Source organism: Eschrichtius robustus, chromosome 5 (genome assembly GCF_028021215.1).
Source record: "Eschrichtius robustus isolate mEscRob2 chromosome 5, mEscRob2.pri, whole genome shotgun sequence".
In the NCBI taxonomy this organism is placed as follows: Eukaryota; Metazoa; Chordata; class Mammalia; order Artiodactyla; family Eschrichtiidae; genus Eschrichtius; species Eschrichtius robustus.
Window position 1 is genome coordinate 34,115,170 of NC_090828.1, and position 14,020 is coordinate 34,129,189.

Genomic DNA, 14,020 nt, shown 5'->3' on the forward strand with positions numbered 1-14,020 from the left:
GCAGTATTTCAGCCTGAGAGGGATGGATTTGAAGTGGCCTCCACCTTTGATGGTGGTTGATTTGTCAAGCCTTAGGTGCAAGGTGAGTGTTCCTCACCCTTCAGTGGTGGTGGGTAAAGGCTAGAGTGGCAGGATATCCAGGAAGTAACAGTTGTTGGTATACAGATTAGTTGTAAATCAGGTGTTTGAGTCAAAAGTTGCCTTAATCCATGTGTAAACATAGACTGAGCCTCTAAAAGCAAATATTTATTAAGCATTTACCATGTATAAAATTCCATAGGGTCTTCAGTTATTGTTTACTGCATTCACAGTATAAACTCTGGTTTACTACATTGTAATAAAACACAACTAACTCAAACTTTAAAGAGAAAGTGTAAATGACTGCATGAAATCTGTAGTAATTTTATGTCAGATTCACTCTATGTCCAAATTCTTTTCAAGGCATTATGATACAGTTTGCTCCTTTATTATTATTTTTATTGTCTTCCTATCTTAATGTCTTGTCAATCTAAACAATAATATCATTACTCTTGTAACTATAATTATTGCTATTATTTCACTATTTTAATCAATACACTTATTTTAAACCAATAAATGAGACAGGAGACTAAGACTAGAAGGGCCCAGCTTTGCTAGTGTTAAGTTAGCTTTCTTATGCCTTGAGGGCACTGTCTACTTAGAGCCATCATTCTAGTCAGAAAAATAGAACATACTCGTATGTAAACTCCTTAAGGGTAGGAACTTGTTGACTTATATAGGCCTAGTCTGTCTACAGGTATTTATTGAGTACTTGTTGTATGTCAGGACTATATTAAGCAGCTGGGATATAATAGAGCATAAGATGTTTTTGGCTTCCGTGGAAGTTTTATATTAGTTCCACACCTGGAGTATAGTAGGTAAGAAAACTACATGTGGTTTTAGTTGTTGAAATTTAATTAAAGTTAATATACTAACTTTTACTAAATTATTAAGGCAAAAGGACTTTGTCCAGAGAATAAAGTTTACTAGATGTGAAAACATAGAATCCTACATGATTTGATTTTCTTTTTGCATTTGGGATAATAGTCCATTAACACATTTTTGTTCCATATTTTAAAATTTTTATTTATATTCTGCCTTGTTCCTAAAAGGCAGTTTACAGAAATGTGTAAATGTGGCAAAATAAAGAGACAGAATGAATGGAACCAGGTGTGAGATTAGAAAACATAGCACACATACTGTGAAGTCCTAGTTACTTACAGGTGCCATCATGTGGGACTCTTATCCTCCCACCACAAAATCTATAATCCTGCCTGTATCTGTACCTGTTGTTTTGTTTCTTTTTAAAATGTAGACCCTTCCTCTTGTGAAAGACCAGTCCCACTGCATGCGTGTTCCGGATGCTATCCTCTTCCACTTTTGTCCAGGATTTTGGTTCTGCCCTCTGTCCTTGTCTCCCTTGCATCTAGGATCAATGTCATTGTCCTACAGACATGTTCAGCTATCTGTCATCTTCCCCCACCCCCCAAAATTACACCCTTGATCTTCATGTTTCTCTCCAGCTACTTCTCCATTTCTGTTTGCCATTTCAATATTTTTTAAAAGAATCATTTACACCAACTTTATTTTCATGTCCTCACCTGCCGTTTATAGTCAGCCTGCTGCAATCTGGTTTTCAGTCCCCAGCTGAGACCCCAGCCGTGTTGACCAGTCATTCCTGCTGGAAACACTCTCTGCTTTGCTTTGTGTGCCCACATCAGACTCTTGTTTGTTCTACCTCTCAGGCCACTTCTCACCTCAGTCTTTGCTTGTTGCTCATCCTATCCAAGTAACTTAACAGCTTGATTCTGTGCCTCCCTTTTCTCTTAATACACACTCCAGTGATACTATCCATTGCCTTGATTTCAGATATTATCCATATGCCTTCCCAAGTTTATATCAATAGTTGAGACCTTTCTTCTGAACTCCATACTCACATATTCAGCTGCTCACTTGATATGTATTCTTGGATTTCTCACAGGCATCTTGAACTTATAAAAAAAAATCTTGTCTTACGAGAATCTTACCTTCCACTTCAGAATCCTACCCTCTCACTCTTCCTCATTTCAGTAAATGGTACCACTACACAGTTGTTCAAGGGAGAAATTAGAGGTCATTTTCGATACCTCCTTCTCCTTTACCCCCCACTTATGTCTAATACATCACTAAGTCCTAGTTGTTCTAGGACACAGCACCTCTCTCATTATTTACATCTTTCCACCAAATTGGTAGTCTTGTATGAAATTAAAGAGCCCAGGCTTCCTTCCTCCACTAAGATGAGCCAAGTGAGTATTTGCAGGGAGGATATTTCTTACAGAATTCATTTGGGCACTCTGTGTGAGTATGTTCACTATAAAATGGACTTAAAACTTTTAAAACAAGTGATGTAAATCATTGCCATTAAAAAGTTGAGGACCCCTACCGAAAATGATAGTTGTTTTAGAATACAGGCTCCCAGTCCCTTACTTGAAACCCTTGGGGCAAGGCATGTTTCGGAGTTCAGAGTTTTTCTGATCTTTAGAATAAGGTGCATAAACCATATATTATATAACACTTCTCATGGGACCTTTGGTACCACCCTACAATCATATTAATATTTCTATGACAAAATATATGAAGATGTACACTAAAGGGGTAAAAACTAAGTAGCATCACATTAGTTCATATTGGTTTTGCTCTTGAATGAGTTCAGGTCAGATTAGATTTTGCCACCAAAAGACTTAAATGAAAAAACTTCTAGTTTTCAGAGTTTTTTGGAGTTTAGATTTCTGGTTACGGTATCATGGACCCATAGTAGTAGCTTTTCTTTCTAGCAATAATTAGAACATCTAGACAAGATTTTTTTCTTTTTAGGGCACTCCCAGATCATGGAATTAAAACCATATTCTCCGCATGTACAAGATAGCTTATTTCTCTGTTAAATGTAGCAGGAGGGTATGTATCCACTGGGATCTAAAAGTGGAATCAACTCATTAAGAACCAAGCTTTTTGTTATAAAGGGTCATCTGAGAGTTTAATTACATTTCACTGTGAAGGAGATAATTTGATGTGTAGAGTGGTATACTTTAAAATGAATGCATCTTTGTTCTGTGGCTCATAGTACTTAATAGTTGGAGGGGATGCTACAGTCTAGTTTGCTCCTTTTACAGATGCCATTGATCTCTGGAAAGGCCATGTGCAGTAAAAGAGGACCCCACATTTTCTGACTCTGTAAATATCACACAGCTTCTGTATCAGAGCTAGTAAATAAAATAAAGGCTATGAGGGTAAGTTACTATAACAGAAGAAAAGAAGCAGAGTACAGGGATCCTGACCCCCAAAGCTCATCTGGGGAGAAATATCCCCAGAAGAAGCCCCATGATTAGGCAATTTTATAACAGTTAAAACTGTTAGCAGTGAAAGAACATAAGCAAGTTTAAATGCTTTTTGAATGGTTGAGGCAAGTCTTATAGATTTCTCAGAGAGGGGATTATAAAAAATACTAGGAATGGGGCTTCCCTGGTGGCGCAGTGGTTGAGAATCTGCCTGCCAATGCAGGGGACACGGGTTCGAGCCCTGGTCTGGGAAGATCCTACATGCCGCGGAGCAACTGGGCCCGTGAGCCACAACTACTGAGCCTGCGCGTCTGGAGCCTGTGCTCCGCAACAAGAGAGGCCGCGATAGTGAGAGGCCCGCGCACCGCGATGAAGAGTGGCCCCCACTTGCCGCAACTAGAGAAAGCCCTCGCACAGAAACGAAGACCCAACACAGCCAAAAATAAATAAATTAATTAATTAATAAAAAAAAATTAAAAAAAAATACTAGGAAAACAAATTTTTTGGTTTACTTTTTCTGTTTGGATACATAATTGAGGAAGAATGTTAGATTAACTGGATTCGGTAAATGCTGCATATTTTAAGTATGTGAGGTAAAACTTTATAATATAAGCTTCCCACATTTAGGTGCAATATTCCTTTTTAGTTGTGTTTCCTTAGCAGTCATTTCCTTTTTACTCATTGCCGTATCTGAATTTCAGGCACACGTGTCTTCTTAGGAGAAGTCAAGTATATTAAACACCATTAAAACAAAATTCGGCCTATAAATATCGATAAAGAAAGGTGTGTGTGAAATAGTGTACTAGCTTTCTGTTGCTGCTTGTAGCATTGCTGCAAACTCAGTGCCTAAATAACACAAATTTATTATCTTAGAGTTCTTTCGGTTAAAAGTCGGACACAAGTCTCGCTGGGTTAAAATCAAGGTGTCAGCAGGGCTGCGTTTTTTTCTGGAGGCTCTAGGAGAGAATTCGTTTCCTTGCCTCTTCCAGCTTCTAGAGGCCACCTACATTCTCTGGCTTATGGCTGCCCCCTCGCATCTTCAAAGCCAGCAGTTTAGGAGCTCTCTGACACGGCTTGTTATCATCACCTCTCTTTCTCGAGCTCTCCTCTGCCTCTCTCTTCCACTTTATTTATTTATTTATTTTATACAGCAGGTTGTTATTACTCATCAGTTTTATACACATCAGTGTATACATGTCAATCCCGATCTCCCAATTCATCACACCACCACCACCACCCCCCTGACACTTCCCCCCTTGGTGTCCATACGTTTGTTTCTCTACATCTGTGTCTCTATTTCTGCCCTGCAAACCAGTTCATCTGTACCATTTTTCTAGGTTCCACATATGTGCGTTAATATACAATATTTGTTTTTCTCTTTCTGACTTAACCTCACTCTGTATGACAGTCTCTAGATCCATCCACATCTCACCAAATGACCCAATTTCGTTCCTTTTTATGGCTGAGTAACATTCCATTGTATATATGTACCACATCTTCTTTATTCATTCATCTGTGGATGGGCATTTAGGTTGCTTCCATGACCTGGCTATTGTAAATAGTGCTGCAATGAACATTGGGGTGCATGTGTCTTTTTGAATTATGGTTTTCTCTTGGTATATGCCCAGTAGTGGGATTGCTGGGTCATATGGTAATTCTATTTTTAGTTTTCTAAGGAACCTCCATACTGTTCTCCATATTGGCTATATCAATTTACATTCCCACCAACAGTGCAAGAGGGTTCCCTTTTCTCCACACCCCTTCCAGCATTTGTTGTTTGTAGATTTTCTGATGATGCCCATTCTAACTGGTGTGAGGTGATACCTCATTGTAGTTTTGATTTGCATTTCTCTAATAATTAGTGATGTTGAGCAGCTTTTCATGTGCTTCTGAGCCATCTGTATGTCTTCTTTAGAGAAATGTCTATTTAGGTCTTCTGCCCATTTTTGGATTGGGTTGTTTGTTTTTTTAGTATTGAGCTGCATGAGCTGTTTTTATATTTTGGAGATTAATCCTTTGTGCGTTGATTCATTTGCAAATATTTTCTCCCATTCTGAGGGTTGTCTTGTTTATGGTTTCCTTTGCTGTGCAAAAGCTTTTAAGTTTCATTAGGTCCCATTTGTTTATTTTTGTTTTTATTTCCATTGCTGTAGGAGGAGGATCAAAAAAGATCTTCCTGTGGTTTATGTCAAAGAGTGTTCTGCCTATGTTTTCCTCTAAGAGTTTTATAGTGTCCGGTCTTACATTTAGGTCTCTAATCCATTTTGAGTTTATTATTGTGTATGGTGTTAGGGAGTGTTCTAATTTCATTCTTTTACATGTAGCTGTCCAGTTTTCCCAGCACCACTTATTGAAGAGACTGTCTTTTCTCCATTGTATATCCTTGCCTCCTTTGTCATAGATTAGTTGACCATAGGTGTGTGGGTTTATCTCTGGGCTTTCTATCTTGTTCCATTGATCTATGTTTCTGTTTTTGTGCCAGTACCATATTGTCTTGATTACTGTAGCTTTATAGTATAGTCTGAAGTCAGGGAGTCTGATTCCTCCAGCTCCGTTTTTTTCCCTCAAGACTGCTTTTGCTCTTCAGGGTCTTTTGTGTCTCCATACAAATTTTAAGATGATTTGTTCTAGTTCCGTAAAAAATGCCATTGGCAATTTGATAGGGATTGCATTGAATCTGTAGATTGCTTTGGGTAGGATAGTCATTTTCACAATATTGATTCTTCCAATCCAAGAACATGGTGTATCTCTCCATCTGTTGGTATCATCTTTAATTTCTTTCATTAATGTCTTATAGTTTTCTGCATACAGGTCTTTTGTCTCCCTAGGTAGGTTTATACCTAAGTATTTTATTCTTTTTGTTGCAATGGTAAATAGGAGTGTTTCCATAATTTCTCTTTCAGATTTTTCATCATTAGTGTATAGGAATGCAAGAGATTTCTGTGCATTAATTTTGTATCCTCCAGCTTTACCAAATTCATTGATTAGCTCTAGTAGTTTTCTGGTGGCATCTTTAGGATTCTCTATGTAAACAGTGACACTTTTACTTCTTCTTTTCCAATTTGTATTCCTTTTATTTCTTTTTCTTCTCTGATTGCCGTGGCTAGGACTTCCAAAACTATGTTGAATAATAGTGGTGAGAGTGGACATCCTTGTCTTGTTCCTGATCTTAGAGGAAATGCTTGCAGTTTTTCACAATTGAGAATGATGTTTGTTGTGGGTTTGTCGTACATGACCTCTATTATGTTGAGGTAGGTTCCCTCTATGCCCACTTTCTGGAGAGTTTTTATTATAAATGGGTGTTGAATTTTGTCAAAAACTTTTTCTGCATCTATTGAGATGATCATATGGTTTTTCTTCTTGAGTTTGTTAATATGCTGTATCACATTGATTGATTTGTGTGTATTGAAGAATCCTTGCATCCCTGGGATAAATCCCACTTGATCGTCGTGTATGATCCTTTTAACGTGTTGTTGGATTCTGTTTGCTAGTATTTTGTTGAGGATTTTTGCATCTATATTCATCAGTGATATTGGTCTGTAATTTTCTTTTTTTGTAGTGTCTTTGTCTGCTTTTGGTATCAGGGTGATGGTGGCCTCATACAATGAGTTTGGGAGTGTTCCTTCCTCTGCAATTTTTTGGAAGGGTTTGAGAAGGATGGGTGTTAGCTCTTCTCTAAATGTTTGATAGAATTCACCTGTGAAGCCGTCTGGTCCTGGACTTTGTTTGTTGGAAGATTTTTAATCACAGTTTCAATTTCATTATTTGTGATTGGTCTGTTCATATTTTCTATTTCTTCCTGGTTCAGTCTTGGAAGGTTATACCTTTCTAAGAATTTGTCCATTTTTTCCAGGTTGTCCATTTTATTGGCATAGAGTTGCTTGTAGTAGTCTCTTAGGATGCTTTGTATTTCTGCGGTGTCTGTTGTAACTTCTCTTTTTTCATTTCTAATTTTATTGATTTGAGTCCTCTCCTTCTTTTTCTTGATGAGTCTGGCCAGTGGTTTATCAATTTTGTTTATCTTCTCAAAGAACCAGCTTTTAGTTTTATTGATCTTTGCTATTGTTTTCTTTGTTTCTATTTCATTTATTTCTGCTCTGATATTTATGATTTCTTTCCTTCTGCTAACTTTGGGTTTTGTTTGTTCTTTCTTTAGTTCCTTCAGGTGTAAGTTTAGATTATTTGAGATTTTTCTTGTTTCTTGAGGTAGGCTTTTATAGCTGTAAACTTCCCTCTTACAACTGCTTTTGCTGCATCCCATAGGTTTTTGATCGTCGTGTTTTCATTGTCATTTGTCTCTAGGTAATTTTTTATTTCCTCTTTGATTTTTTCAGTGACCTCTTGGTTATTTAGTAACGTATTGTTTAGCCTCCATGTGTTTGTGTTTTTTACGTGCTTTTCCCTGTAATTGATTTCTAATCTCATAGCATTGTGGTCAGAAAAGGTGCTTTTTATGATTTCAATTTTCTTAAATTTACTGAGGCTTGATTTGTGACCCAAGATGTGATCTATCCTGGAGAATGTTCCGTTCTGTGTGCACTTGAGAAGGAAGTGTAATCTGCTGTTTTTGGATGGAATGTCCTATAAATATCAATTAAATCTATCTGGTCTATTTTGTCATTTAAAGTTTGTGTTTCCTTATTAATTTTCTGTTTGGATGATCTGTCCATTGGTGTAAGTGAGGTGTTAAGGTCCCCCACTATTATTGTGTTACTGTCGATTTCCTCTTTTATAGCTGTTAGCAGTTGCCTTATGTGTTGAGGTGCTCCTATGTTGGGTGCATATATATTTATAATTGTTATATCTTCTTCTTGGATTGATCCCTTGATCATTATGTAGTGTCCCTCCTTGTCTCTTGTAACTTTCTTTATTTTAAAGTCCAGTTTATCTGATATGGGTATTGCTACTCCATGGGTATTGCTACTCCAGCTTTCTTTTGATTTCCATTTGCATGGAATATCTTCTTCCATCCCCTCACTTTCAGTCTGTATGTGTCCCTAGGTCTGCAGTGGGTCTCTTCGAGATAGCATATTTATGGGTCTTGTTTTTGTATCCATTCAGCAAGCCTGTGTCTTTTGGTTGGAGCATTTAATCCATTCACGTTTAAGATAATTAACGATATGTATGTTCCTATGACCATTTTCTTAATTGCTTTGGGTTTGTTTTTGTAGGTCCTTTTCTTCTTTTGTGTTTCTCACTTAGAGAAGTTCCTTTAGCATTGTTGTAGGGCTAGTTTGGTGGTGCTGAATTCTCTTAGCTTTTGCTTGTCTGTAAAGCTTTTGATTTCTCCATTGAATCTGAATGAGATCCTTGTCGGGTAGAGTAATCTTGGTTGTAGTTTCTTCCCTTTCATCACTTTAAGTGTATCATGCCACTCCATTTCTGGCTTGTAGAGTTTCTGCTGAGAAATCAGCTGTTAACCTTATGGGAGTTCCCTTGCATGTTATTTGTCATTTTTCCCTTGCTGCTTTCAATAATTTTTCTTTGTCTTTAATTTTTGCCAATTTGATTACTATGTATCTCAGCTTGTTTCTCCTTGGGTTTATCCTGTATGGGACTCTCTATGCTTCCTGAACTTGGGTGGCTATTTCCTTTCCCATGTTAGGGAAGTTTTCGACTATAATCTCTTCAGATATTTCCTCTGGTCCTTTCTCTCTTCTCCTTCTGGGACCCCTATAATGTGAATGTTGTGTGTTTAATGTTGTCCCAGAGGTCTCTTAGGCTGTCTTCATTTCTTTTCATTCTTTTTTCTTTATTCTGTTCCGTAGCAGTGAATTCCACCATTCCGTCTTCCAGGTCACTTATCCGTTCTTCTGCCTCAGTTATTCTGCTATTGATTCCTTCTAGCATTGTTTTCATTTCAATTATTGTATTATTCATCTCTGTTTGTTCTTTAATTCTTCTAGGTCTTTGTTAAACATTTCTTGCATCTTCTCGATCTTTTGCCTCCATTCTTTTTCTGAGGTCCTGGATCATCTTCACCATCATTATTCTGAATTCTTTTTCTGGAAGGTTGCGTATCTCCACTTCATTTAGTTGTTTTTCTGGGGTTTTATCTTGTTCCTTCATCTGGTACATAGCCCTCTGCCTTTTCATCTTGTCTATCTTTCTGTGAATGTGGTTATTGTTCCACAGGCTGCAGGACTGTAGTTCTTCTTGCTTCTGCTGTCTGCCCTGTGGTGGATGTGGCTATCTAAGAGGCTTGTTGTCTCTTCCACTTTTAAGGACTCTGTGATTATGCTGAGTCCATCTGGATAACTAGGATAATCTCCCCAACTTAAAACAAGCTGATTAGGAGCTTTACTTCCCCTTTGCCATGTGACCTAACATATTCACAGGTTCTGGGCAGTAGGACGTGGGTATCTTGGGAATCATTATCCTTCCTACAGTATATAGTAAGTAACAAAGTTGCAAGACAGTTTGTAGAGTTTTAATTCCATTTGGATTTGAAAAAATGAATGTTGGTTAGAAATCATGTGGCATAAGGAGTAATCCACTTTAAGAAAACCCTGTATTAAAAAATATGACACCAAAAGAGAAGAAAGGTCAGCTGCTTTATTCATTTTACCGATTCTCAACAGTTTTGATTGACAGGCAGTAGGACACAATTTGGTTTACTAACAGTGAATCAGTTGCATGAAGTGTGCTTGTGCACTCCCACACCCTCCCCGAGCAGTTCTCTGGTTTCCCCCCGGGCATTGTTTAACTTTTATCAAGGGACCAGTTACTCCCTGATCTCTCATAGATAAGCATAGGTTAGACCTGGCCTCAGAACTTTTCTGTATGCTGTGAACTGTACATTTTATTAAAGTTAATTACTATCACACACAAAGCATAGTATCACTTAGTAATTATATTTATTAAATGAATAGCATTTATTAAATCTGTTCAGATATATCTTTCATTTACATGTACCCTTCATCCAACTTTGAATGAGTCAAAATCTTTCTAAAATAAGCATTAGGTAGAGAGTAATTTCCTCCAGATATACAGATGGGAAACTGTAAGAATTCACAGGCAACCTGGAGTAAACAGATGGTCTTACATCACTCCTGCTGGTGTGGGCTCTTTTCAAAGCACAGTGACGATGCCATACCCTTTTGCAGAAAAATAATGAATTTGGCCCCAGTATTTTTATCATTCACACATCTAAAACCCCGTTGCTCTTATTTTCATGAGTTTTGGTGCCCTTAAAATGTGAATTTCTTAGTTGAAATGCATTGAGCGTCTCTGTCTGCCTGTCAATATTTCTAGCTCTTACTTTATTAAACATTGAGTTTCTGAAATGATGGGTCATGATATTTGTACTGTTATTTTCATATAGCTCTTTTCTATTAAATGGTAGATTTAAAAATAGATATTTTAAATTCAAACTTCTTTCTTCCAGCCCTTTGGATCATGGTTTTGAATTGAGGTTGATTTGGGGAAAACACTGATAGTTCCAATACATGGAAAACTTTGTTTTAATGATGTAATTTTGTGTGTGTGCATTACTGGAAAATGAAATTAAAACTGTTGGAATCTGATACATTACTGGAGAGATTGCAGAAATTCTTTTTTTTTTTAAATTAATTTATTTTATTTATTTATTTTTGGCTGTGTTGGATCTTCGCTGCTGCACGCGGGCTTTCTCTAGTTGCGGTGAGAGGGGATTCCTCTTCATTGCGGTGCACAGGCTTCCCATTACGGTGGCATCTCTTGTTGCGGAGCACTGGCTCTAGGCACGCGGGCTTCAATAGTTGTGGCTCACGGGCTCTAGAGCGCAGGCTCAGTAGTTGTGGTGCACGGGCTTAGTTGTTCCACAGCATGTGGGATCTTCCGGGACCAGGGCTCGAACCCATGTCCCCTGCATTGGCAGGCAGATTCTTAACCACTGCGCCACCAGGGAAGCCCCAAGAAATTCTTGTTTACTTAATTGGTATTTAAGTGTTCATATGTCCCAGCAGCATTTAAAAAGTAGCCTTAATTTGTGTGTAATGAATACTTAACACATTGAGTTTTCAGATTGAACTTATTTATAATAAAAAACAAATGAAAAAAGTCTGTTGCCTGACAAAGTACTGCTAGGTTGTGGGTAGTCTTTTCTCACTTTGACATTACATTTGACGATCAACAGGCCTTTTTATAAGCTCAGTGGGCAGGCTCAGTCTAGAGATTCGACTTTGGCAGGCGGGATATGAAATAGTTTAAATAGTTTTGCTGCATATTTATTGCCCAGTGAATGTGCACTTGTTGGAGAGCTGCCTTTTTTCTCCTTTTTTTAAAATCTGACAGATAAAATAGCAAAGTGCTCTTTCACTGCTCTTTGTGCTTACCTGTGTTTTGCCATTTAGGGTTTTATATACCTTTTGCAAGGAGGGAATGATTTGGTGATGGAGTGCTCCCACTGACCGATGGACTCAAAGAAGAAAAGGTAAAACCATTTTTTCCTTTTCCCCTACCCTTCTAGGAAAACACAACAGACAGTTCCACTTATGTGTAGCTTCTCTTCAGTTTAATTTTCTTGTTGATGGCTATTAAGTAGGAATAGTGACATTTGTGTTGATTGGTAAAGAAGGAAAGATAATTACAATAAAGCTTGTTAGTGGTATACTTTGTTGCTAGTTCCTTTCTTATGCTTATAAAAGGCACAAAATGTCTTCACCATTTTAAAGCTTTTGAAGCCATTTTTTTTTTGTCACACATAATTTCAGGTTTTCAAAAGTAGCCTTATTAATTGTAATTCTATCCTTAGAGAACTCATCACCATGAATGATATTTTGAAAGGAAGGTTAGGTTTGTGGCTTTCCTTTCATAAAAACATGGTTATGCCTAATTACAGTTTAGAGGAATATTATTTAACAAAAGTAGAGAAAATCCTAGGTATTAGAAAATAAAGAAAACCAAAAAAAGTTTCTGTGCCTCATTAAAATATTGGCATCAGTGTTCTAGAAAAAAGAATATGAAAATAAATGCCCCATCAATGGCAACACAAAGGAAAATTTTATATAAAGGGAAACCCAGAGTATGTTAATGTGGCCTTTTCTTGGAAAGGGAGGCAGTTGGGATACGGTCTTGTTATGCAGCTGTGTGTTTTATGTTCTTTGAACTAGGGTTATCAGATGGATAGAATTCTTTGGCTAGAACGTGAGTAAAGCATGAAGGATTTTACTGGTACCTGTTATCAATTTGATTCTTAAAAATTTAAATAGGAATTATAGAGCTTAAACTCGGTATAAAGGGAAATATGGATCCCTATTCCTTCTGTCTTTCTCATCAAATACTTTTTTTTAAAATACCAAATTAAAAACTAAAAATTTAAATTAAGACTCCAACTTGGGGCATGTTATAACTTTAACATCTAAACAAGGAGTTAATGTACTGAGAAGTAAGAATCTTGAAATTTTAAATCAGAAAACTTCAAAAAATAGCCCAGGTTTTGTTTGCTTCTTAGATAGAGATAAGTAATTTGTGGGTTTATCCTCAAGTCGTTTATATAAATAGTAATTTTACCTCTGCTCCTGTGTCATAACCACGCCATAAAATAGGTGCTAAACTATCTGACTCAGTCACCCATATACTGGTAAAAGGTATAAATCTCATGACAGTATGAAGGACAAAAGATACAGTTCTGAACTGGAGGAACAGGATTTTTAAGCTATTTTTCTTGATGTTTGTAGCTCAACAGAAGCTGAAGGATCCAAAGAAAGAGGCCTGGTCCATGTGTGGCAGGCAGGCTCCCGTTCTGTAACACCAGAGAGATTGCCAGGCTGGGGAGGAAAGACTGTTCTTCATGCGGCCCTTGGAGTGAAACATGGAGTTCTTCTGACTGAAGGTATTCAAAAGAACGGCTTAGCCAACACTAACTGAGACTCTGACCAGTGTCGGAGTGTGTAGGAGCAGCTGAGAGTTACTGGGTACAAGGGATTCTGAGTGAACTTTGCTGGAACTTATGCTTTTTTTGTTTTCAAAATATGTTCTTACTCCCTTTATCAGAAATCAGATTAGTTCTTATATTTAAGATGTACCATAACTACAATAAAAGGGAGAATTATAGTTTAAAAATTTTAGTAGTGATAAGTGCATGAAAAATGAGATTTTTTAAAAGATTATGTATTCAGAGACCCTTTTACTATACCTTTGTTCATTAAATGTATTAGAATAATAATGCTAATAATAGCTAATGTTTATTAAACAATTATATGTGCCAGGCACTGCACTAAGCACTTTATATGTATTATCTCATTGAGTCCTCACAACCACCTTATGAGGTAGCTGCTGTTATTATGCCCACTTCACAGATGAGGAACCTGAAGGTCAGGGAGGTTAAATTGTTTTCCCAAGCACACACGACTATTTAAAGGGTCAGAGTTAGGATGGGAACCCATAGAGTCTAATTTCAAAATTTCCTTTTTTTTTTTTCTTTTTTTTAATTAATTTATTTATTTATGGCTGTGTTGGGTCCTCGTTTCTGTGCGAGGGCTCTTCTCTAGTTGTGGCAAGCGGGGGCCACTCTTCATCGCAGTGCGCGGGCCTCTCACTATCACGGCCTCTCTTGTTGCGGAGCACAGGCTCCAGACGCGCAGGCTCAGTAATTGTGGCTCATGGGCCCAGTTGCTCTGCGGCATGTGGGATCTTCCCAGACCAGGGCTCGAACCCGTGTCCCCTGCATTGGCAGGCAGATTCTCAACCACTGCGCCACCAGGGAA

General features: G+C 37.6%; 1 protein-coding gene across 6 annotated transcripts in view; it reads left to right on the plus strand.

The window, feature by feature from the left end:
• ALS2 (alsin Rho guanine nucleotide exchange factor ALS2) overlaps positions 1-14,020 on the plus strand; it is a 93,436-nt gene that overhangs the window by 5,274 nt on the left and 74,142 nt on the right. For all 6 annotated transcript variants that reach the window (XR_011074131.1, XM_068544651.1, XM_068544655.1 and 3 more), the window contains 2 exons: positions 11,666-11,745; positions 12,992-13,146. Coding sequence is in view for 5 of the 6 variants with exons in the window: in XM_068544651.1 (XP_068400752.1) it covers positions 11,726-11,745; positions 12,992-13,146 (175 nt within the window). In the remaining variant the exon portion in view is untranslated. The remainder of the gene's footprint in view (positions 1-11,665; positions 11,746-12,991; positions 13,147-14,020) is intronic.